This window comes from Colletotrichum abscissum, assembly GCF_030869225.1.
Source record: "Colletotrichum abscissum strain IMI 504890 chromosome Unknown Scaffold_1.1, whole genome shotgun sequence".
In the NCBI taxonomy this organism is placed as follows: Eukaryota; Fungi; Ascomycota; class Sordariomycetes; order Glomerellales; family Glomerellaceae; genus Colletotrichum; species Colletotrichum abscissum.
In genome coordinates, this window is record NW_026849987.1 from 770,249 (window position 1) to 791,183 (window position 20,935).

The 20,935-nt window shown below is 52.8% G+C and overlaps 5 protein-coding genes across 5 annotated transcripts; 1 reads left to right on the forward strand and 4 right to left on the reverse strand.

Moving 5' to 3' along the window:
• Positions 1-779: 779 nt before the first annotated feature.
• Positions 780-3,698, reverse strand: CABS01_00214 (uncharacterized protein; the record flags this gene model as incomplete). The annotated part of the gene is made up of 5 exons (XM_060533596.1): positions 780-1,591; positions 1,648-2,386; positions 2,443-2,602; positions 2,675-2,874; positions 2,934-3,698. 5 exons carry the CDS (start codon positions 3,696-3,698, stop codon positions 780-782), a joined length of 2,676 nt encoding a protein of 891 aa, XP_060406110.1.
• Positions 3,699-4,988: 1,290 nt separating this feature from the next.
• Positions 4,989-5,186, reverse strand: CABS01_00215 (uncharacterized protein; the record flags this gene model as incomplete). The annotated part of the gene is made up of 1 exon (XM_060533597.1): positions 4,989-5,186. One exon carries the CDS (start codon positions 5,184-5,186, stop codon positions 4,989-4,991), a length of 198 nt encoding a protein of 65 aa, XP_060406111.1.
• Positions 5,187-8,673: 3,487 nt separating this feature from the next.
• Positions 8,674-10,399, reverse strand: CABS01_00216 (RNA recognition domain-containing protein; the record flags this gene model as incomplete). The annotated part of the gene is made up of 5 exons (XM_060533598.1): positions 8,674-8,873; positions 8,937-9,081; positions 9,141-9,788; positions 9,839-9,934; positions 10,031-10,399. 5 exons carry the CDS (start codon positions 10,397-10,399, stop codon positions 8,674-8,676), a joined length of 1,458 nt encoding a protein of 485 aa, XP_060406112.1.
• A 4,203-nt stretch (positions 10,400-14,602) lies between these two features.
• Positions 14,603-15,839, forward strand: CABS01_00217 (uncharacterized protein; the record flags this gene model as incomplete). The annotated part of the gene is made up of 3 exons (XM_060533599.1): positions 14,603-14,668; positions 14,726-14,866; positions 14,922-15,839. The coding sequence occupies 3 exons, from the start codon at positions 14,603-14,605 to the stop codon at positions 15,837-15,839; spliced, it is 1,125 nt and encodes a 374-aa protein (XP_060406113.1).
• A 1,747-nt stretch (positions 15,840-17,586) lies between these two features.
• On the reverse strand, positions 17,587-19,242 carry CABS01_00218 (ATP-dependent protease La domain-containing protein; the record flags this gene model as incomplete). Its single annotated transcript, XM_060533600.1, has 1 exon — positions 17,587-19,242. One exon carries the CDS (start codon positions 19,240-19,242, stop codon positions 17,587-17,589), a length of 1,656 nt encoding a protein of 551 aa, XP_060406114.1.
• Positions 19,243-20,935: the final 1,693 nt, after the last annotated feature.

Sequence of the window (20,935 nt, forward strand, 5' to 3'; positions counted from 1 at the left end):
CACCCAACAAGGAGTGCGTACATAGACGAGGGGGTCGATGTGCCCGTACTTCCCAGGATGCACATGAGCTCTGGCAACATTTTACTGAAGAGACCACATCACCAGCCCCTTCCCTAGGCTGGGAGCTAAGAACCATACAAGTGTGGAATTTGAACCTGGTATCTTGAACATTGATCGAGTAGGCACACATGATCAGGTCAGCAACTTCTTGCCCCTTTGACATCATTATCACTTCCAGATTAGTCAAACAACTTGCAAAGCCAACCTGCTGTATCCGGAACCCTTTTAACCTTAGGAACAAAGGTAGGTAGGTAAGTAGTTAGGAACGGTGTGTGAAGAGGACGTGATCTCGTATGTCGTTGCTGGCCGTCGAGCCCTTCCTTTCCTTTCCTCCACCGTCAAGGCCGCCATCCCCGCTAACCCAGTACTGTCCGCCAATTTCCTCTCATGCATCGTCCCATCAAAGCTCCCATGTTTGTGTATATGTCGTCGTCGTCCTGATCTAGCCCGGCTTTGAACCTCGTCTTCTTCAGATGGTCCCCTGCAACAGGTCTCCCTTGTTGGAGCCATCGGGTATCTTCTTCGTCCAATTGCCACCATGCGTTCAGGGACCGCACTGCTGTATTCGACCTGGCGCAAGCGAATGCCGTAGCATTGACCTCCGGGCTGTCCTAACTTCACCTCCCATAGTCTCCTGTGAGGGGTAGACTGATGACCCAAGGCTGCGAAGGAATATCAATGCGCATTTTAAATCACTCTGATCAAAGGTCGTCCGGCCATCAGTGCCAGGGATTCTGGCTTCCCATGAAGCCTTCCTCGAGCGTTCGCTCCTCAAGGTTGCGAATGAAGTCTCGGTTTCCTCTTCCTCCTCCTTGCTGTGCACGGCTTCCACGTCTACCAGCCCGATTAGCCGCGTTGTCCATGCCCGCCATACCGCTGTCAGCACCAGGGGGGTAGTAGGCAGGGCTAGGCTGCAAACGAATCGGCTGGCTTGGGTCAAGGTGACTAGCCACGCGCTGAATGGCGGCCGGAATACCACTTTGCTGCTGCTCCATGGTTGAGGCACGTTGGCGTGCGGGCCGCATGCCCTGCTGAGGATACAGGCCAGGCTGCTGGGAAGCATTACCATACGGCCCAGGAGGCATCTGCGCTGGTTGTTGAGGCATGACCATTTGTCCATATGCACCTTGCTGCTGGGCTCCGTAGGGCGGCGGCTGAGCTGCATGACTGTTGCTAGGAGAGTACATTTGTTGATTATTGTACATGGGCGCTTGCTGAGGGTGTGCAGGTTGTTGATATTGAGCAGCCATCTGAGCGTAAGCTCCCTGTGCAGCAGAGTTCGCCTGAGCCTGAGCGGCTTGTGCCCTCTGCTTGCTCAGTGCTTCGGCTTGCTGCTGTTGCTGGGTGCCTGGTGCCGGAGACCGATTCAGAGAGCTCGACTTCAAATTCATGGGCGGCACGAAAGGACCAGTGAACTTCTGCTGGGTGATGAATGGGTGGAGCTTGGCCTGTTGGGGAGACCAACGTTCCAGCGGGTTGATGTTGAGAAGACCCCGGACGAAATCGATAAAGGCGATTCTGTTATTCATTTCTACAAGCTGGGTTAGTATTTGTCCGCAAGGGTGATGTAAGAACGTGGAATCTTACCTCTGTCGATCTCGCTCTGCTTCATGTTTTTGCGTGGCATAGGGTACGACTTGATGATCTCTGGCAAGGTGTTTGCCTGGAAGTACTTCTTGCTGGGCTGCTCCTTGGTCGAGTGCTCCCGAGCGTACTGCTCCATGCTCTTCAACTGGTACGTTCGTCGTCCAAACTCGTCTTGCCTCTTCTCAAAGAACTCGCCGGCTTGCTTGCCCATCTCGATCATCCAATTTTGAGGGTTGCCGAGCATGTCAACAATGCGCGAGACTTGGTTGTACTCGGACGATCCAGGGAACAAGGGCAGGCCGAGGAATAGTTCCACTACAATACAACCGAGCGACCACATGTCGATGGCCGACGAATAGGGCAAGCCCAGCAGGACTTCGGGAGACCTGTAAAATCTGGACTGGATGTAAGTGTAGACTGTCTGCCGTTCGTCGCATGCCGAACCAAAATCGATAATCTTGATGATGGGGCTTTCAAGGTTCTTGAGAAGGATGTTCTCCGGCTTCAGATCGCAATGAATCAGCCGTGCCTTGTTCAAGAGGGCCAAGCCATTGAGAAGTTGCTGAGCGAAAACGCGGACGAGAGTCGTGCTTAGACCTCGGAACTGGTTTTGCTTAATCAACTCGTACAGGTTGACACTGAGTAGCTCGAAGACCAGGCACAAATGTTGCCGGTGGATGAAGGTGTCTTTGAGTCGCAAAAGGTGGTGGTCGTCGTTCTTATCGAGCTTGGTGTTGAGCTAAGGGGCTATGGTCAGCAATTTGTTGTCTATATCGAGCAAGAGAAATGCCGTACCAAGTCCAGAACAGAGACCTCCATCATACTCTGGTTGAAGTAGGCCGTGCGATTTTTGATGACCTTGACGGCAACAACTTCCTGGGTCTTGAGGTTTTGACATTTGACAACTTGGCCAAAGGTACCCTGGCCCAGAACGTCAAGAATAAGGTATCGGTTCCTACATCGCAAGTCAGCTCGAATATTCGACTGAAGGGGGCCACGACAGAGCGGCATCAGAGCCTGAACATACTTGTGGCCGGCTTCCTCTGAGCCCAGAATATCGTTCACGTAGAGGATGTAGTCGCTGTCTTCGTTGTCATATCCATCATTCTTGACACCCTTGCTCGGCTTGGTGAGTACTCGGCGGGGGTTTCGCGATGACTCGTATTTGAAGTTCGGGTTGCATATCCTGTACGTAGCAGGCAGATGCACCGTGAGCGCTTGGAGAGGCTGGAAAATGTAAGTAGGCTGCGATTATCTAGAATGACCAGCCAGGAAAGTGGGCTTACGCTAATGAATCCTCCTTCGGGGTTCGCACGGCGGAATGGAGGCTGAGAATTGACCTTGGGTCGAAGATCCGTCGGGGCTCTGATTTGTTTAAACTCGGGCGCAGGTCCTCGAACCATGGCCTGCGGGATAGGGCGACGTGGTGACTTGGGGTCGTTTGCAAAGGCACCGTCAATGTTGGCAACGACAGCGGACGGATAGCCGTCGTGGGAGGAGCCATAGGGCGCGATCGGAGGAAGCTGCGGGGCTTGTTGACGGCCACCATAATGAGGACTATGGGGCATGTAATCGGGCTGCCTTGTCGGAGACTGTCGATGGCCCGGAGGCGACGAGAACTGACTTTGCGCCGACTTTGGCGCGTAAGGCGAGGTGGGGGATAGTGCCTCCATTGGCGAGTACCGTTGGGCAGCAGCCGAGGGTTCCTGAGGAGAGTAGAGAGTGGATGAGCGGCTGCCCGAGAGGTGAGACTGGTGATGGGGTCTCATGGGGTATTTCATGCCGGCGTACGAGTCCTGAACGTCGTGCATGGGGATGTCGCCGTTGTTGTCGCGCATCTGGGGGGTGGACATGGGCGAAGCGGCGGCGCTGGCAGCGTGAGAGGATATGCCGCCAGGGCTTTGATACTGGTCGTGCCTGTAGCCGGCAGGCTGGCCTTGCGGACCGGGTTGACCATTGTACTCTCCACGAGGCATCTGAGCGCCGCTGCCATTGTATCTCCTCGCAGAGCCGGCCGAATCGGCGTAGCCCTGCTGCCACTGGGAGTCCATGGCGGGCGGAGAAGCGATGTTGACTCGAAAGAGGAAATGATGCAGTCGGTCGGGATCGGGATGAGCTGCCAAACGGAGGGTTGGATGGTGGAGGTTGAAAGTTGGAAGGGGGAAAGGGCTGGCCGAGCGCTTTAGCTGATGTCGTCGGTGGTTTCGACTGGACGCGTTAAGCGGGCGAATGGGGCCAGGCTGGACTGGGCGTACTAAGGTTGAAAGGCAAGTTGCAGGAGCGAGCGCAGACTCGCAGGCAGAGCAAAGCCAAGGGAGGTGAGTGAGGTAAGATTGGCAGTGAGTGTCGAAGGGTCGACCGGGTGTGTGGGCTGCGTTGCTCGTGTCTGATGCGGCGCCGGTAATGTCGCGGCTGGGTGAGGACGAGGATGGGAAGGGTAAGGTACCTTGCGTGAGAGGTGGTCAGGTAAGGTATGGCCGCCGTCCAGTACGAATAGGTAGGTAGTGGAAGTGGAAGTAGTGTGTGTGGACTGGCTCAGAGTCTGTCTGGCAAATGCAGAGCGCAGAGTGCAGAGTGCAGATTGCAGACCAAGGACCAAGGCGCGCAGAGGGAATTGACTGGAGGGATGCAGTCGAGCTCAGTGAGGGTGCCAAGGAGAGGGATTCGGCAGAATTGGGCTGACACGGCCCAAACTCTCTTGGTGTGAATAGAGTTCGGAGGGGAAGTTTTGGGTGGTTATCCCTAAGAATTCATCATGACAATTAAAAGACGGGCGCAAGAAGGCTGCAATGAACTAATTCAAAGACGGGGCCTTTGGACGTTAACAACAAGTATTTGGTGTGTGTTGTTTTCCACGGAACGTGCAAGCTAAGGTAATCGGGCGGGAAAAGAGGGCGATTGTATGTACGGATACGCAACCTGTGAAGCAGGAAGGAGGGGGCGGAGGGGAAGGAGTGTATGGACGGGAGAGAATGCGCGCGACTGACGGGGGGTGGAGGAGGGGAGGGGAGGGGATTTGGGATGGCCTGGTGGAGCTGGGAGGTATAAGTGGGAGAGGATGCGAGTGTTCCGCGGGCCACGATGGTCGCTTGCGACGCAGGCCTGAGATGGTCGGGCAGGGAAACAGAGCAGACCTCCACTGAATGAGCCTACGTTACCTACTACGTAGTGCCTCCTCCGTACTTAACGCAGCAAGTGGCAGAAGGCGCAACTTGACGCAAAGCCGGGGGGCTTGATGAGGTGGGCTTTTGGAGCCTTTGGGGAGAGGGGGACAAGGTTCCTCGAGAAACTACTTCTCAGATAGGCACGCAAGGTACCTAAAGCAGGCAAAGTACCTCACCTCAGCAATGGGGACCCATGGGTCTAAGGTACCTTAGGCTGTACGGATAGACAGAACCTTGCCTTTGAATCAAAGGGCCCTGAAGTGAGTGCCCTGCGGTATCTGCCCGTAGAGCACCATCGACAAGAATAAACACTAGGCAGTAATAATAACAAGTACATAGAAACCAGAAGTAGGGATGTGCAAGGCAGGACAACATCCCTAGCTTACTAGTAATCCGAAAAGCAATTACCTTTTCCCAGCACACCCAAAACATACACACAACCTCGCACGTACACATACCATGGATCAAGGTACCTTACCTGGACTGAGGGTAAAGCCAAGGTCGAGGGGCAAAGAAACGCTTCGAGACACGGAGAGGCGCTGGCTGTTGTACACCAATGCCAACGGACGGGAACAGACCTGTCCCCCGTCTCACATGGCCTCCACCTAAGCCTGAAGTATCACCTCGAGGTAGTAGTTACCAAGGCAAGATCAGTAGAGGCCGGCTTGAAGAGGCATGTCCGTATGACAATGACGGGAGCGACGTTGGTGGCCGAGTGAAGCAAGGCGATGTAAGAATATGATCAAGCCTCCTGCACGCTGGTATAATATTGTTTCGTTGAAACCATTTTTCCTCGTCTTCTTCTCAAATGGTGGCCGAAAGAAAGGTATCAAACAGTGAAAATGGTTGAAGGAGACATTGGGGGCGAGGATCAATAGCAACCACAAAATGACCAATCAGAGGCTGAAGACCCGGCAGGGCACCCAGGCAAAAGTACGTCAGGTTGGCATTGGGTTCGGGTTTCCAGACCTGACAGGCCAAGCACCAAGGTTGGCCGGTGCACACTGCGGCGAAGTACGTAGTACGAAGTACGGCGGTGGAGAGCAGGGCAGAAAGACAAAGATGCTGTTTGACATATGTTCAACACATGCCTCACCACCACCTACCTGCGTCACCACCACTTCCCATACCTGTGTTTTGTGTTGCCCAATTTTATCTCACTCGCGAAATGGGGCCCAAGCAAGCGATGCGATGAGCACTTGGGTATGCTGACACTCACAGACCAACGGTCATGGCCGGTGACGAGAGACGAAAACGGTCTTGTGTCGAGCTGGCCAGAACATGTGGAGAGAAAGAGGCTGGAGGCTGGAGTCACTCAGCAAAGCACCATGGAATGGATCCGTAACAATGCCCCCAAGCTCACTCAGTGGCTGCAAGTCTGCGGCCTGACGACGATAGCAAAGACGATACGATGGGGCCATAAAACGTGACGGAAATCATGGATTCCACGGATTCCCCAACAGACCCTCCAGGCTGATGCTGTGAGCCTTGAGCACCTCAGTGAGTGCAAGTGGAAGTTGCACAGTAGGCACCAAAGAAGGACCATTCAATTGAGATTCCTGTCCAAGCTGCCAAGTATCCGCAGAGTTTTCCCAAGAATGATAACAACCATCTTAATCATAGCCAATAATCAACTATGATGTATGGTGACTCGTGAAAGGCGAAAAAAAAGTGCGCCGAGCATAAAGTGGTGGGCTTGGCTAAACCCAGCCCAGCGTGCCAGGCGTTCCGAGTATCCGTTCTCAGCCATAGACAACAGCCTTTTTCGCGAGGGCTTGCGAGTTGCGAGTGGGAAAACTGAGACGTCCAGGCCAGCTCTGGGTCCGGACTGAGCTGAGCAATGCTAGTAATAAAGCCAGAAACCATTTCAATCCGTCCCGCCTGTTCATCAAACAAAAGGGACCCCCCTCGGACGGTGGATGGAGGATGGATCGCCGTAGTGTGTTCCAAAAAGCAATGCAGGTAGGTCCATATTACCAACCGACAGTATATCACCGCCTGCCATGCGACAAACAAAACATAAACATATTTTTCAGTCTTGATGGGCTGGCTTCCTGTTGTTTTTGGTTCCCCTTTGCTCGTGACATGTTCGGAGTCATTGGAAGTGCAATGTCAAGGTACGTACTCTGTACGCATCGTCAGTCTTCAATTTCTTCACCAATTTGCTCTTGCAGGTGCCAACAGCCAACAGCCAACTTCCTTCTCGGACATGTTACGCAGTGTGCGCGCAGAGGGCCACCAAAAGAACCTAAGGCAGGCGCTGGCAGCAGCAGCGGAACTCCACAAAAGGCGATTTCAGCCTACCTTATCCGTATCCCACGCCGAATCCATGGTTACCTTTTCTGCCCTCAATTTTCAAGCACCTTCCATGCTGTAAGCTTGGAAGGTGCACCTTGAGCTTCCGCTCTACTCAACTCATGCCCAGAAACAACAACTTTCATGATCATAACACCAAACGCTCGGGGCAAAATGGTAATCGTTCATGCGGTAATTTGAAGAGCAAGAACATCACATTCTTGTCCCAAAAGAGGCATCAACGGAACTACCTAGCCGCCAGTGGTGGATTGATCCACAGCTCCACTACTTGACGCTACTGCGCTAAAACACCTCCAAGGCTATCTCGCACCCATACTAGGCCTACTCGAGCAAATAGTGGGCTACACGTGACTTCACGTGACTGCACCGCTCAAAAGCAGTCACATGTTGGGCCATGGGCGCGCGCCTTCCCATTATTTATGTTTTGACGCGTAATACCACCTTTTTGGTCATTTTTGAAGCAGGATAAGTACCTCTCCGAGCACCAAAATATGGGCTCTAGAGATGTACTTCCCCTGAGCAAAGACTAGCTTTTAAAGTCGTGGTTTTGATTCTGAAAAGCGCGCTGTAGAAGAGGGTAAAGTGGAAGGTATAGCGGTGGAAGGTGCAGCAGAGGAGGCTACGCCTTCCTAAGAAACTGCCGGAATAATAGAGATTCCGGGTCAATTGTGGCTACTGCGGCGGTGCAGTCACGTGCAGGTGCGGGATAGCCTTCATGTGGGTGCGGAATAGCCGTCCTCCCAAGAAGAACTACCTGCACCCACGCGCATGCATGAAAACCCCCTCCATCAGCCAACCACATGTCGTCTTCACCTGCTCGCTCCTTGGTCATCCAAGCCACACACCCGCACCCCTTCTCCTCTCCCATAGGTTCGTCAAAATCTGGTGTCTGGTCGTAGGTATCTAATGGTGACTCGAGTATCCGGGAGACCACCACGCGCTAGGAGAAAACTTGTGCCCAACATAGTGTAGAGAAAAATAGATAAATAAAAAGTCATAAACTCATCATCCAACAGATTCGTCATGCTGAAGAGGTATCCATGATAGAACAAAGCAGCAAACTTTTTTTTTGGCAACGAAACAGCATATCAAAAGTCTGCCCTCTGCCCCTCCGACAGGTTGAGATAGAGAGAGAGAGAGAGAGAAATGACTGCGCAAGGAAAAGTTCGTGACTTGTGGGAATCACTAGGCCGTAGAAGATATGAAGACTGAGAAACGTCCCGGAAAATGCACATGATGTCCCCTTCGCATCCCCAGTGCTCACACAAGAGAAACCAACATATGCCCTCATCGCAGATGGCAGGAGAGATTGAGATAGAGAGAGAGAGACGCTTTGGCAAGAAATGATGTTTGGAAAACATGGGAGATGCGTTGGTCATGCCATTTTGCCATCGAGAAAACAACATTGGAAAAGAAAGACTCCACAAAAGCAACCCCTAGGACCTTGCAACGTTGTGGGTGCGACCGTATTCGACGCGCTCTGTTCGAGCAAAAAGCAACGCTGCGCACTCCAGCTCACGAGCTTGGGCTACGTCGTGAACTGCAGTTAGCCCTGGTACCCAGCGAACCCGTTGTTGAAGTTCTGTCCCTGGGGTCCCTGGGGCCACTGCTGGTTGGGTGGCTGTTGCCCGCGACCATAGCCTCCGGCACTCTGCGGTCCGCCGTATCCCATGGGCTGCGCTCCATAACCGGCCGGGGACTGAGCGGCTGGGCCACCGTAGTTGCCGTGCTGACCTTGGTATTGACCTGATGAATAATATGTAAGCCTGGGGTTTCTTCTGCATCTCTAGCCTGTAGCTGAACACTCACCGCCGTATTGAGGAAAGTAGGCAGTCGGGGTACCGGGGTAACCTCCGGGTCCGGAAGCGGCGCTTTGCGGGCTGTACGCCTGCTGCGAGGGGTCGAAGCCGGCGGCGGCGCCGCCCTGAGGGTTCGGGGTCTTGTCCTTGCCCCACTTCGCACAGGAAAAAGTCAGTGCGTATTCTCCAGCAATTGGCTTTGGGGTAAACTCACGCTGCACTTCAAGGGGCGTCCATTAACATTATAGCCGTTCATCTGGCAGATTGCCATAGCCGCGCTCTCGTGGCTATCCATCTTAATGAATGCAAATCCTCGGTCCGCCTGGAATCGAGACTCAACCACAAAGCCAAAGTTTTGGAACAGGGGGACAACGTCGTTTGGCGTGGTGTAAGGAGTCAAGTTGCCAACATAGCACGTCGTTTGCCACGACGGCGTCTGGGCAAGGACAACCTCGTAGCTGGCGACACCATGAGCTGGGAACTGGTGGTGGCCAAAAGGTGTCGTGGGCGTCAGGCCCATAGCCTGCATCGCCTGCTGCTGCGCAATAGACGGCTGACCCTTTTGGTTTGCCCAGTTGCAGCGGATGGCGCGCGAGCCAAGCCACTCTCCATCCATGGAGCTGAGTGCCTTCTCGGCGTCCGGGCGGTCCCTGAAAGCGACGAAACCGTATCCACGAGATCGGCCAGTCTTCATGTCCCACATGACACGAGCTTCGGATACGGAGCCAAAGGCAGAGAACGCCTGGGTCAGAACCTCGTCGTTGACTTCGTTGCTAAGGTCGCCAACGAAGATGTGGAAGTGGTTGGAGGTGTCCTCCTTGCTTGAGGTGTTGGACTGGTAAGCCCAATTGACGCGGATTTCCTAACAAATTGTCAACTTCGATTCGCAACATCAGAGGAAGGTTCTCGTACGGATTGGTGCACACGTCTTCCATTCAAGGTCTGCATAGCGCGCTCGGCCGCACCGGGATCATCGTACTCAACGAATCCATAGTTGTAGCCCTTAGCCTGTCGATACACGGTCAGCTATATCGTGGATCACATGGACATGTAGATACCAATAGCATCCTCATGGAAAGTTTTATATGGCAACAGTATACGCACATTCTTGTCGGGGATGATCTTGACATTCTGAACGTGACCAGTAGTCTCGAAGATCTGACGCAAGACATCCTCGGTAACACGTTGATCCAAGCCTCCGACGTACAGCGCCCGCTTGTTAGGTTCGGGAGCAGCACGGCGGCCGAATCCCCCAGCGCTACCGGGCGACATAACCTTATCGACACCAGACATGGGCGAGGTAATGGCGGTCGGAATCGGGTTGTTGTTCTGCGGAATATGGAGGGGAGGCGGGGGCATGTGCGCCGGGTTTGACTGGCCATTCTGGCCGTTCTCGTAGCCTGGAGCTCCAGCATTCGGCTGGGGAGGAGGGGGCAGCTGCGCAGCGTTCGAAGCAGGTCCGTTGTCCGCCATTGCGTCGGTTATTGGTACTAGGAGTCGATTGTGTGACGAGTGGATTTCGAAACTTGAGAATTCGTCGACTGCTAATGACGATATGAGAGACAGCGTGGCAGGTAGCTAGACCAATATAGCTCTAGACTTTGCTTGCAAGATGCGACGCTCGACTAAGATTGTCTTAGAACGGTAGCGAGGTTCGAGAAGCAACCGACTGCTTGGAGCTTGTTGATTGTGGCGTGAGTAGAAGTGTGGGAGGAAGTAGTACTGAAAACTTGTCCCTAGACTGACGTGACCCTAGAAGCTCACAGCAAAGCAAGCAAGCAAGCGAGCAACGAGGCTAAAAGAGCGGGAAGCGGGAGGCGGGGAGAGTGCGCGCGCGCGAGAGAGAATAAGTATGAGAGAGGGAAAAAAGTGGCGGACACAATTAGGATGTCTTAGCCGAGGGCGGCTAGGACGATGTCGAGTCTTTTTTTCCTTGGATCTGTTCTTTGCGATCTATCGGTAGAGGCAGTCGAAGTCGAGAATGGAACGATGTGACTTGACCTTGGAAGAGGAAGGCAACGAACCGAAAGTCGACAGGAAAAATTGTGGACGTGGGGACGGTACTGGCAGGCAAAATGGACGTCGACCCAACGTGACAAGAGAGACGCTTGAGCGGATAGAGAGACAAGGGGAAGGGCGAATGATAAGAGAGATGCCGAGAGAAGCTCCAAAGTAGTGTACTGTGCAGTGCTGTAGATGAGATGACAGGAGACTCGAAATGATAAGCGGAGGCGAGCACCAAGGAAACAGGCGTGAAAAGAGGACTGGAACCCCCTGAAAGGAATCACAACAAAACCCGGTCCGAGAGGAGAGAGAGAGAGAGAGAGAGAGGAGACGACAGGAGAGAGGAGAGAGAAACGTTTCCTGAAGACGTGGAGAGGAGAATCTGCGATGGGGAGGGGAGAGGGGAGCAGATGGAAGGAGGGAGAAGAAGGAGGGCGGATGAGGGGGGGACATTTGATCATGGCGAGACCAGAAACGAAATTCGCACAGCCTGCGGCACCCTGGCACCGTACATAGTGCTAAGTAAGGTAAGATGGTAGGGTAGGTAGGGGAGATGCAGGTTGTCGTCCAGTGAGATGTGGTCTCGTCCTGTCCAGTGCAGCTCAGCAAAGGCAGATAGAGGCCGGTGCAGAATGGGTTCAGTTGGAGCTTTGCCCTCATTTACCTCTATGTTGGGAGGCAGTTTCGTACCTACCTTTGTACCCAATCTATACAGGGTGTCAAGGTAGGAGGGCAATCCACATCCAAGGCATCTCCACTTGCCTTTTTTTCTTTTTTACATTTTGTCCATGTATAATTTGGGGTGCCAATTGCTGCGCGTTGCTGCAAAGCTTCTACAGAAATGTACATGCGTCGTTCACTGTTGCCTCACCAGGCTCACCTCGCCAGCAAAGCAACAAGGGCAACCCATTCGGCGCCCACCGCTTGTCCCAGACCCTGGGATTGGCCTGTTGAAGGTCTCCGTCGAACCCTGTGCCAGGCTGTTGCTTGTCCAGCCGTGCCTTTCCACTGGGTACAGCTGCGCACTATCCCCAGTCGGCCAAGGGTGGTGCTACTAAGATACGGGTGGCTGTAGCTGGTCCCCGGCGCGAGAGGGGCGGGCAGCGGGCTACCTATTCTACGGATACCCTTCTTCTTTTTATTCTTGTAATTCGAGCACATCCACATTTCCCGCTACCTAAGGTACGGACACCTACCCTCAGTTACGTGCTGTCATCTGGTGTCGAGTACTTGCGAGTCTTAGCTTAGCTGCACCTGATTCACACTCGGTACTCGCTCAACCTTCTTTACCTTGAACCAACGGGTGAGCCTTCTGCTTGGTCAGGGCTTGCAGAGTGAGGGGAAACGGGAGAGATGGGATGGCAGCAAGAAACAAAAAAGGGGTGTTGCTGCAACAGGTAGATGCTTAAGCGACTTGCGCTAAACTTGCTTGGGCAAGGAGCGAAGCCTGGGACGGCCGCTGACGACGTGGAAGTTTGAGCATTGCACCATCACAGACATTGGATGGCCAATTCAACTTTCTGCGCCAGACGGGAGTCGCGGGAGGCGGGACAGGCCCTGTCAGAGCTAGACAGGACGGGCGCTTGGTTTTGACATTTCCTGAATCAATGGATCACTCATTGAACCTGAGAGTCGGTCATAGAAAGATGCACATATAGGCTGCATTGATCACACTCTCGATTGGACGTGGATGAACGTAGTTACAAATGCGTAGCAGTGAAATGAAATTTGCGGCTGCCAACAGGCCATGTAAGATGAGCTCCCACCAAGGTGAAAAAGCCAGTGCAAACAAATAGAACTCGATTCAATGGGGGCCCTGACCTGGGAGTTGGATAATGGTAGCAAACGTGTCGCCATAGGAAGGATTCTAAGCCTTGAGTCTCAATGCAGAAATCATGACTGATCACCGTGCCAAATGATGTGCCTAAAGGAAAGGATATCCCAGCTATGCCTCGGCGCACTCCCTGTTTAAGCGTCTTTCAGGCTCACCTGCCGCATGCATAGTAAATAAATTACCAGCTGTACTAGCACTTTCCCTTCAATAGACGACTGAGCCTCCCAGAATTTCATCTCATGCCTCACGCCAAGTCGCGATTGGGGGCGGCACTAACAGCCTCAACCATGGAATATAAGCATTTAGCTTTGGCGGACCACAACATCAATGCTCAACCTGTTGCAAGCACACAATCAAGAACAGACTGTCGGGGGTTCTCCTCGGTACATGGACTAGAATAAGGATCCATTCCGCTTTTCAAGACCGACTGACCGACAACCGACTTCATATCATCAGGCTCATCATCACTGATTATTTGGTGGCTCGGGATGTCTCACAGCTAGACATTCTCTTACCTACATTATGTAAAGTCACAGCAAGCTTCAGCATGCATAAGGACCCCCAAGACGCTAGAGTTCCGGGCATCAATGACCGGGCATGTGGGTTACGAAACTTGTTGTTGCAGGACGCAACCAATTTCCCGGGAGGAGGGCTCCCGGCACGATGGGACGAACGATGTCCTGGGTTAGCTCACCGGCGGCGGCAATAGGGTTACCCATACCTCCGACGGTGGGCTTTGCCCTTGTCTTCCGCATCCGCAACAACGTCCTCCGAGAGATCAGGGAACCTCTCTTCCGCATGTGGCCTGGTTGTTACTGAGCGTGGAAGGGAATCCAAGTCACCGTCTGGGGACCCAATATCAGCAAGATAAGTGTTGACAGACCAAGGTAGCTTGTGCCTCTCCAAACATTGAAGGTACGCATACGTAGACAGACCAGACTCTCGTCGATCAGAGCTCCTCGCAGGGGCTTACGGCCCTCGACGAGTCTTCCGTCCGACGCAATCGAGTTTCAACTGAAGAACACCCTCTCAGTCGACTTCGTCCCAAGATTCCACGTTGGTCGTGATCTGATGCATGGAGGAAAAGGTGGAACCAGAGCCAGAGACAGAGGGGAAAGTGACCTACTACCGCCTGCTTGTCTTGCGCTCACCCCGTGCCGTATGGCAGGTGCGGGGTTACTTCCGGGGCTCACAGTGCATTCAATGTTCCTTCCTCAGGTCGTTGGCGCTAGGAGCTGTGATTGCTGTGGGCGTGGCGCAACTGCATGGCCACAGCAACCCGCATGTGCGCTTCGGCTGTTCATTGGTTGAGCTTCCTAATGTGTCTGATTGGTCGAGCTATGCGCCCGGGCTCCAGTCTCGCCTTCCAGTCGACGACAGAGAATCTACCTACCTAAACTCACCGCAGGTACGTACCGGCTCATCGGAGAGGAAGGCTGGGAACCTGGCTGATTCAGACGTCAAACATTGGTGTTTGGTTGGTTGTCGAAGAATCGACTGCAACTTCAGCAACGATCCAGCGATTTACTTTTACCAAATCAACTTCAATCATCCCATCAAATCGGTTCAATAAGGTAGCTTCGACGGTTCCATTCTCTCTCACTCTCTCCACTGCCGAAGAGTTCACATAATCGACGCTTACGGAAACGCCTGGCCTCTCTCAGTCTCTTCGACCTCATAATATCAAGTTTGACACATCCCCTTGAATGGCCGACTGTCACCTATTACTGTGTCGCGGCATTTCGACTTGGCATATCGATCCTACGCACTCGAAAACGCGAGCAGCTCGTAGAATATTTGACCATTGAACTCATAGCCAGCGGCGTCACGTCGCTGCAATGGCAAACTCGAAGGCGGCGACTTCTGACTCTGCGGAAGCACTGCATGGACTTATAAACGATGTGGTATGTAAAGTTTGGTAATTTCAAATACGTGACTGTAATGGCTGATCATATCCGCAGCTGGTCCAGACAGGCAAGGCACTGAAGTCTCTTAGCAAAGATGGCAGGCATCAATTCCAGGCCCAAGCCTCTTTACAAACAAAGATGCCAGAGATCATCGAGAGCTTCCACTGGAAACTGGATGATTTGGAGAGCGAGATAGTAAGTCACTCAAGTGAGGTCCCTTTCTTGCGTCTAGTAGTAACACCGACGGCAGATACGGGCCAAGGCTGCCCTACAAAGAGATTTGGATCGTTTTCAGCAGGCAAGACAACCGGTGGAACAGCCTGCGCCAGTCGAGGCGCAGAGCAAATCACCCATGGCCATCGACCTCGACTCTTCGTCTCGAGAGCCAACGCCTCCTGAGAATGAACCCAAGACCACGGAGGCTACGGGTCCGCAGAGGGTTCCCGCAGAACCAAGCACAGCACCATCAATGGCTCCGTTCCCTGACATGGGCGTCGGCTTCCAGCCAGCGCCCGAACCCAGTCCCCAAGTGAAGCAGGAGATGACACCAGCACCACCTGCTGCACCACCGGCTATGATGGCCCCTATGGGCGAGATCAAGCAGGAGTTTAAGACCGAGCCGCCAAGTTCGCAACCTCAGCCTTCAGGTGCCCCAGAGGCGCCCATGGATGACTTGTTTGGTCTTGGTGACGACTCTGGAGGCGGTACTGAGGGCAACAACCCAGAGTTCCATTTCACGGATATGACCTTCAGTTTGGCGCCACCCAGCAACGAGGCACCAGACCAAGCCCAGGTACAGGATGCGGCCATGGACATATCATTCGGCTCCGGAGACATAGGCGGCGACCTCTTGTCGCTCGATAATCTCCTTCCTCCAGATAGCGCTACGAAACAAGAGACTGGTGCAGCCCCGCCAGCCTCGGCAGGAGCAACAGCGTCGGCAGCTAGCCAAGAGAAGCCGGTGGAAGCCAAGATGGAGAAGCAGGAGTCCACGAACATCGACGATCTGTTCAACCTCGATGGGAATACAAGCATGGAGAACATGGACCTCGATATGAACATGGGCGGCGACGGGGGCGATGGTAACAGCTTCGATGATATGTTTTTTGGAGACATGACAGAAATGGAGCACGGCAAGTTTGACGATGCCTTTTTTGGAATTCAGTAAATTCGGGGTACCTTCGAATTATTTGTGCCAGCCGACATTGCTCGGGCTCGCTTTTCTTGCTATTTATGAGGCGTCATGGATGCTTAAAGGCGTCATGTTTGACGCCCAAGCACGGGGAGTAGAAGTTGCCCATTTTAGAAAGTCGACTTGGCTACATCCACGCACCGCGAGTGTCATAGGCCACTAGAAAGACCCTTTGAGCTAGCCATTGCTCGGAGATTTCCCAAGCGGAGAACGTTCTTGCAAAACTCCAAGTCAAAGCATTGTGTAAGGAGACTGAAGAGCCGAGCCAATCTATAGTTATGACATTATTCTTGCGTCCTAGTGACTATCTCACGTATAGGCTGTTTTTTGTCCGAATGAAAGACGGGGATCTCTCAACAGACCTAGCCTTTGACGGAAGCTTGATCACGGCGGGGTGCGCATCTCGTTTACCTCGAATCAAGCGTCTGAATTGTGATTTGGTTGTTACCTTCATTGCGAGCACAGTCACTTTAGTCATTGTTGTCAGTTTCTACTGAAGTAATTTACAAAGGCATTGAAGACCAGCACCATTCAAACAGAAAGGATAACTAGCAGCAGAGCAAGAGGCCGACATTGAATGCCCACTCTACAACACTGGTTTCTTGGCAAAGTCATCTATGGTTTCCAGTTCCGCACCGTTTCCGGCCAACTCGGACGCACCAGCCTTCATTGATGTCCGCTGTGCGCTGTCCTGCTCCCAGTCGTCTATCTCTGCATCTCTGTATCTTTGGGTACAGCTGCTACGGCGTTGATTCAATCATTCCTGGCTTCCTTGCCGAAGCGCTTATCGTTGAATGTGTCCTTGAAGCGGTGGAATTCATTCTGAGGTGATAATAATAAGTGGTGAATGATGACGGAAAGACAGTTGCTTGAAAGATGGCAAAATCGGTCGTGTTGTGGCAAAGGAGGATGGAGGTGTGAAGGTTGTAGTCTGAAGTGAACGACGACCAAATATTTTGAGGAAGTCACGGACGGTCGTAGGCTTGTCTAGTATGAATGAAGGTGCCAATGTCCCCTCTGGAGAACATCCCTCCCGTGGTGGCACTTGCTGAGCATATATCCCTGGTTACATTGGGGGTATCTGACGAAGCATGAGAATCATCAACAAAGCTGTTACCTTCGAGGCTGCCCTGGGTAAGATAACAGCTAGATATCGATTTTAACTTGCATACGTCGGAAATATGAGCGAATTTGCATTCTTCAACTTCTGTTTGACATGGTTCTCTAGTATACCTACATAGGCCAATTTGGTATCTGTATTGTGTCGTGATATAATGCCGTGAAGGATTCCTAGTACATGCCCAATGCTGCCATGCAAATGCGAGAAATTTACGACAACTGCCACCCCCGCATCCTGACACCCCAGTGGAGAGGGAGCCTTGTAGTCGATAAGTCAACCCTCGTAGGCCAAAACCTCAACTTCCTCGTGGCCAATTTCAATTCATGTCTCTTGGGCGAGGCCTTCGGCGCCCGTAGCTGAGCTAGTCCCCAGCATCAGAAGATTCTGCAGTCTGAGAGGGACCTGAGCGGCCGTCAATAAGGGCCCTCCTGAAAGTTTCTGCACCTTAGCCCGTCTGTTTAATTGTCTAATAACAAGCAAACGGGGGCAACAATGACATCCACACCGAGTCTCTATAAAAGAACCCTTACAGAGCGTCTGAATCGGTGCGGAAAAACTCCAAACAAAAGGGCGCAAAAGAAGAAAGCATCGGGCAGGGATTACTCACCACCTGCTTGACTCCCATTCCAAAATCCAGCCGCAGCAGATCTTGAGTCGCTCTCTGACGCTTCGTGTTTCCAAAAGTTTGTACTTCTCGTATTCCTTAGCTGGCAGGATGCTAGCAAACCACCAAGGAAAAAGTGCCGGATCGTTGGGGCATTCCCCATAAATAGCCAGCATTCGTTGTGCCAGCCACGGCACGCTTTGTTGCCTCATTCTCTGCACAAAGGAAACACCCAAGGACAGAAGGTCGCTAGTTGGCATTGTTGAGAGATCCTCGGGGGTAGTCGTAAGTGGCCTCGGCAAACTCGAGTCTTCGCTCTGATGTGTGGCTGCGCTTTCGTATCTTTCTAGAGCTTGTTGTGTCTCAGTTGCCTCTAGATCTTCTTCCTCCGCGATCGATATGTCGTCAATCCGTTCAATTTTCCCCACCAAATATCCATCCAAAATGCCATGTCTGGTTATTCTAAAGCGTGATATGCCAGATGTCTCGATCAGGCTCCTGCCGTCTGCAAAGTACTCGGCGTTCACAATGCGTAAGAGGGTTCCGTATTGTACAAAGTGTGTGTCGTTGGCTGTCCGGGGTCGTTGAGGTAGCACCATGCCGAAAGTTCGGTCGCCCTCCAAAGCTCGGCGTATCATCAGGCGATAGCGCGGCTCAAAGACATGGAGAAAGGTCGGCATCATTGGAAACGACAATGTGCAGACAAAAATAGGAATATCAAACTCCCGATGTCTGTTCATTGCTTCCGCCGCCAAAGCATCGCCTCTTGTGAGAACGGCATCGGCCCAAAAAGTCTGAATGATGGTTTTCAGACTCTCATTTGATGGGCATGACTCCTGGTATAGCAGAGGGCTAACTGACAACCCTCGTCGACAAATCGGACAGTAGGAGGAGTGGTCCAACACGCGGTGTAAGCACGATCGACAGAAAGTGTGGCCGCAAACTGTCGTGAGAGGGTCGTAGAACAAGGCATAGCAAACCTGGCAGTCCATTTCCGTGCGTACAGATTCCTTTACTTTAGAAAATGTCCTTGAGTCGATTGATGTAGCCTCATCTCCGAGTGACGAGACTTCGGCAAAAGTGACGGCTGAGTTGTAGTCCAACTCGCCTGTATCTGCCAACGTATAGACTGCGAGCAGGGGGCCTCCTTTCACAACCCTCGCCACTTCTGCGTTGTCGTCCCTCATATCTGACTGCCCAGCACCTGAACTGTTGATGATGACATGCGTGGAGATCTCGGCTTTGGTGCTCGTCTCTTTCGCCTTCTCCATCTCAAACTTGAAGTTGTTGACTGCCTTGGTGAGGATGACATCAACGCCACAGTCGCCCACGGCATGGTTCTTCCCACATTCCACATAAGGGCATTCAAAGCCTTGTAATCTATTTGGCGTGGCGGGATATGATATATTTTCTCGAGTGTGTGTTTCTGGGACACATTGTTTACAGAGGCTTCGACCGCAAGGAAGTGTAATTGGCTCTTGGAGAAGGTGGGAGCATTTTCGGCATTGTATCAGGCGAATGACTCCTCGAATTTGGTCGCCCTCCAGTGGCCGTTCGACAGTGCCATGATCCTTTTCGTCCTCGGCTTCGTGTACCGGGTTGGACGTGAGGGCCGATGGTCTGCTCTCGACGACTCGGGGTTGGTCGGAGGACATGAAGCCGTCTCCACCAGCTCGGTGCTGGCACAGCTTAGGTAGATGTCTGTATGAGTTTGCGACCGGTTCGTTTCGTAAATGACCTTTTCTTCCCTAGCACAATCCTGCTCTCGTGGTGTATAATGGACGTGTCGTCGGTGAGTCGAGATAGTTAAACGAAGCGCCGCCGAAGTCGAGTGGTGGAGGATGGCTATGTATTTCGTGTAGCCACCTGAGCGTATGTAAGATCCAGCAAGAAAGAGACGGGGGGACAGTGACCAGGGGTCATATATGCGGGATCACCAGGGCTGCAGAGGTTCCAGAAACGAGCGGATCTCATGATGCGCCTGAACGAGATCAAAAGCGGACAGGTGAAGAGAGACCGGCAAAGCTAGTAGACCGAGGGCCGGAGCTAGAAGCTGGAGAACTGGCGGGATGCATGTACCAAGCCAGTGTCTGTCGCATAGAAAGAGTACGTTTGGGGGCGCGAAGGTAATGATGGTGGATAACAACTGGCAGGCGTCATACATTTAACGTCGAGTTACCAATTCGCTGGGCGGCTGGACGGTTTAGGAGGGGTGCGTTCGGGGGATGGTGTGGCCGTGCAATGAGGTCAATGAAATTGGAGAGAAAGGCAGAGGTGGGCTACGATTGGGGAGCCATGGGAGCGACATCTCAGCAACAAGCAGGAAAGAACAATGAGAGGAAGCAGCAAGAGAGCCGCCCCCGGACAGCGCCAGGCCCGGCGGTCCTTGTCGAGATTCCAAGGTCATGTCAAGTACCGGTACAAGTTGCGAAGTTCGCGGCAGGCGACGACGCATGGGCGGGCTCTTGTGGCTCTTTCCCAGATGCCCTGAACAGGGCCCCTTGCGTCTAGTCGGAAAAGGGTTTAGCGGGCTGTTGTCAGTAGCCAAATTTCTAGGCTAGTTGTGACGACACTTGGAGTCTTGGACACCACGGGGTCCAATAGAGACGGGCGAGAGAACCTGAAGCGTGAGTGCGAGAACGGGAGACCGATTGGGACAACACGGCTCAATCAGTTTTTGTTCTCCGTGCCTAGTGCATTTTCTTTCTAGATTTTCCCTTCTCAACGGCTGCACGGCGGGCTGATCGACTGTGGGCTTGCCTTACCTTGGAGCTACGAGCTGCCTTTGGTTTTTACCGGCACTAACTGTTCTTCTGATCTGCAATTCCCAGTAGCTGGAAACTCTGTGATATTTGTGGAGCAGTGTTTACGCACATTTAAACTCGGTAGATGTCCTAGATCTTCAGCTCATCTCATGTGCTCAAAGACGCTTGATCGGGGCGTTTTTGCCTCTTGCCTCGAATTGATGGAGGGGTCGACTGCCTGATTTGTTTCGAGGGAGCCTTAGAACCTAGACAACCTGCCTTGTGTTATATGAGTTTTGCTGTTGGACACTGTCAATTGGTACTTGCAGGTTTACAGAGATACGGACCTGTGGTATGACGCAATTCAGCATCTTGTTGCCCCTCTTTTGGATATCTGTTCTGCGGGCTTGCTGGAAGGTGCACACGCGCTGTCGGGACTGCTTACCTCAGCAAGACATGAGACAACACATGCCACGTGATGTTCGGAGGATGGCCCGCCTCCACGAGTCCCTCCCGTCTGCTCTTGTCTGTTCTGGTCCGAATCCCGGCCGGGATGTATTGCAGGGTAGGCGATCTATCGACTTTGCGGCAAGACACAAGCAAT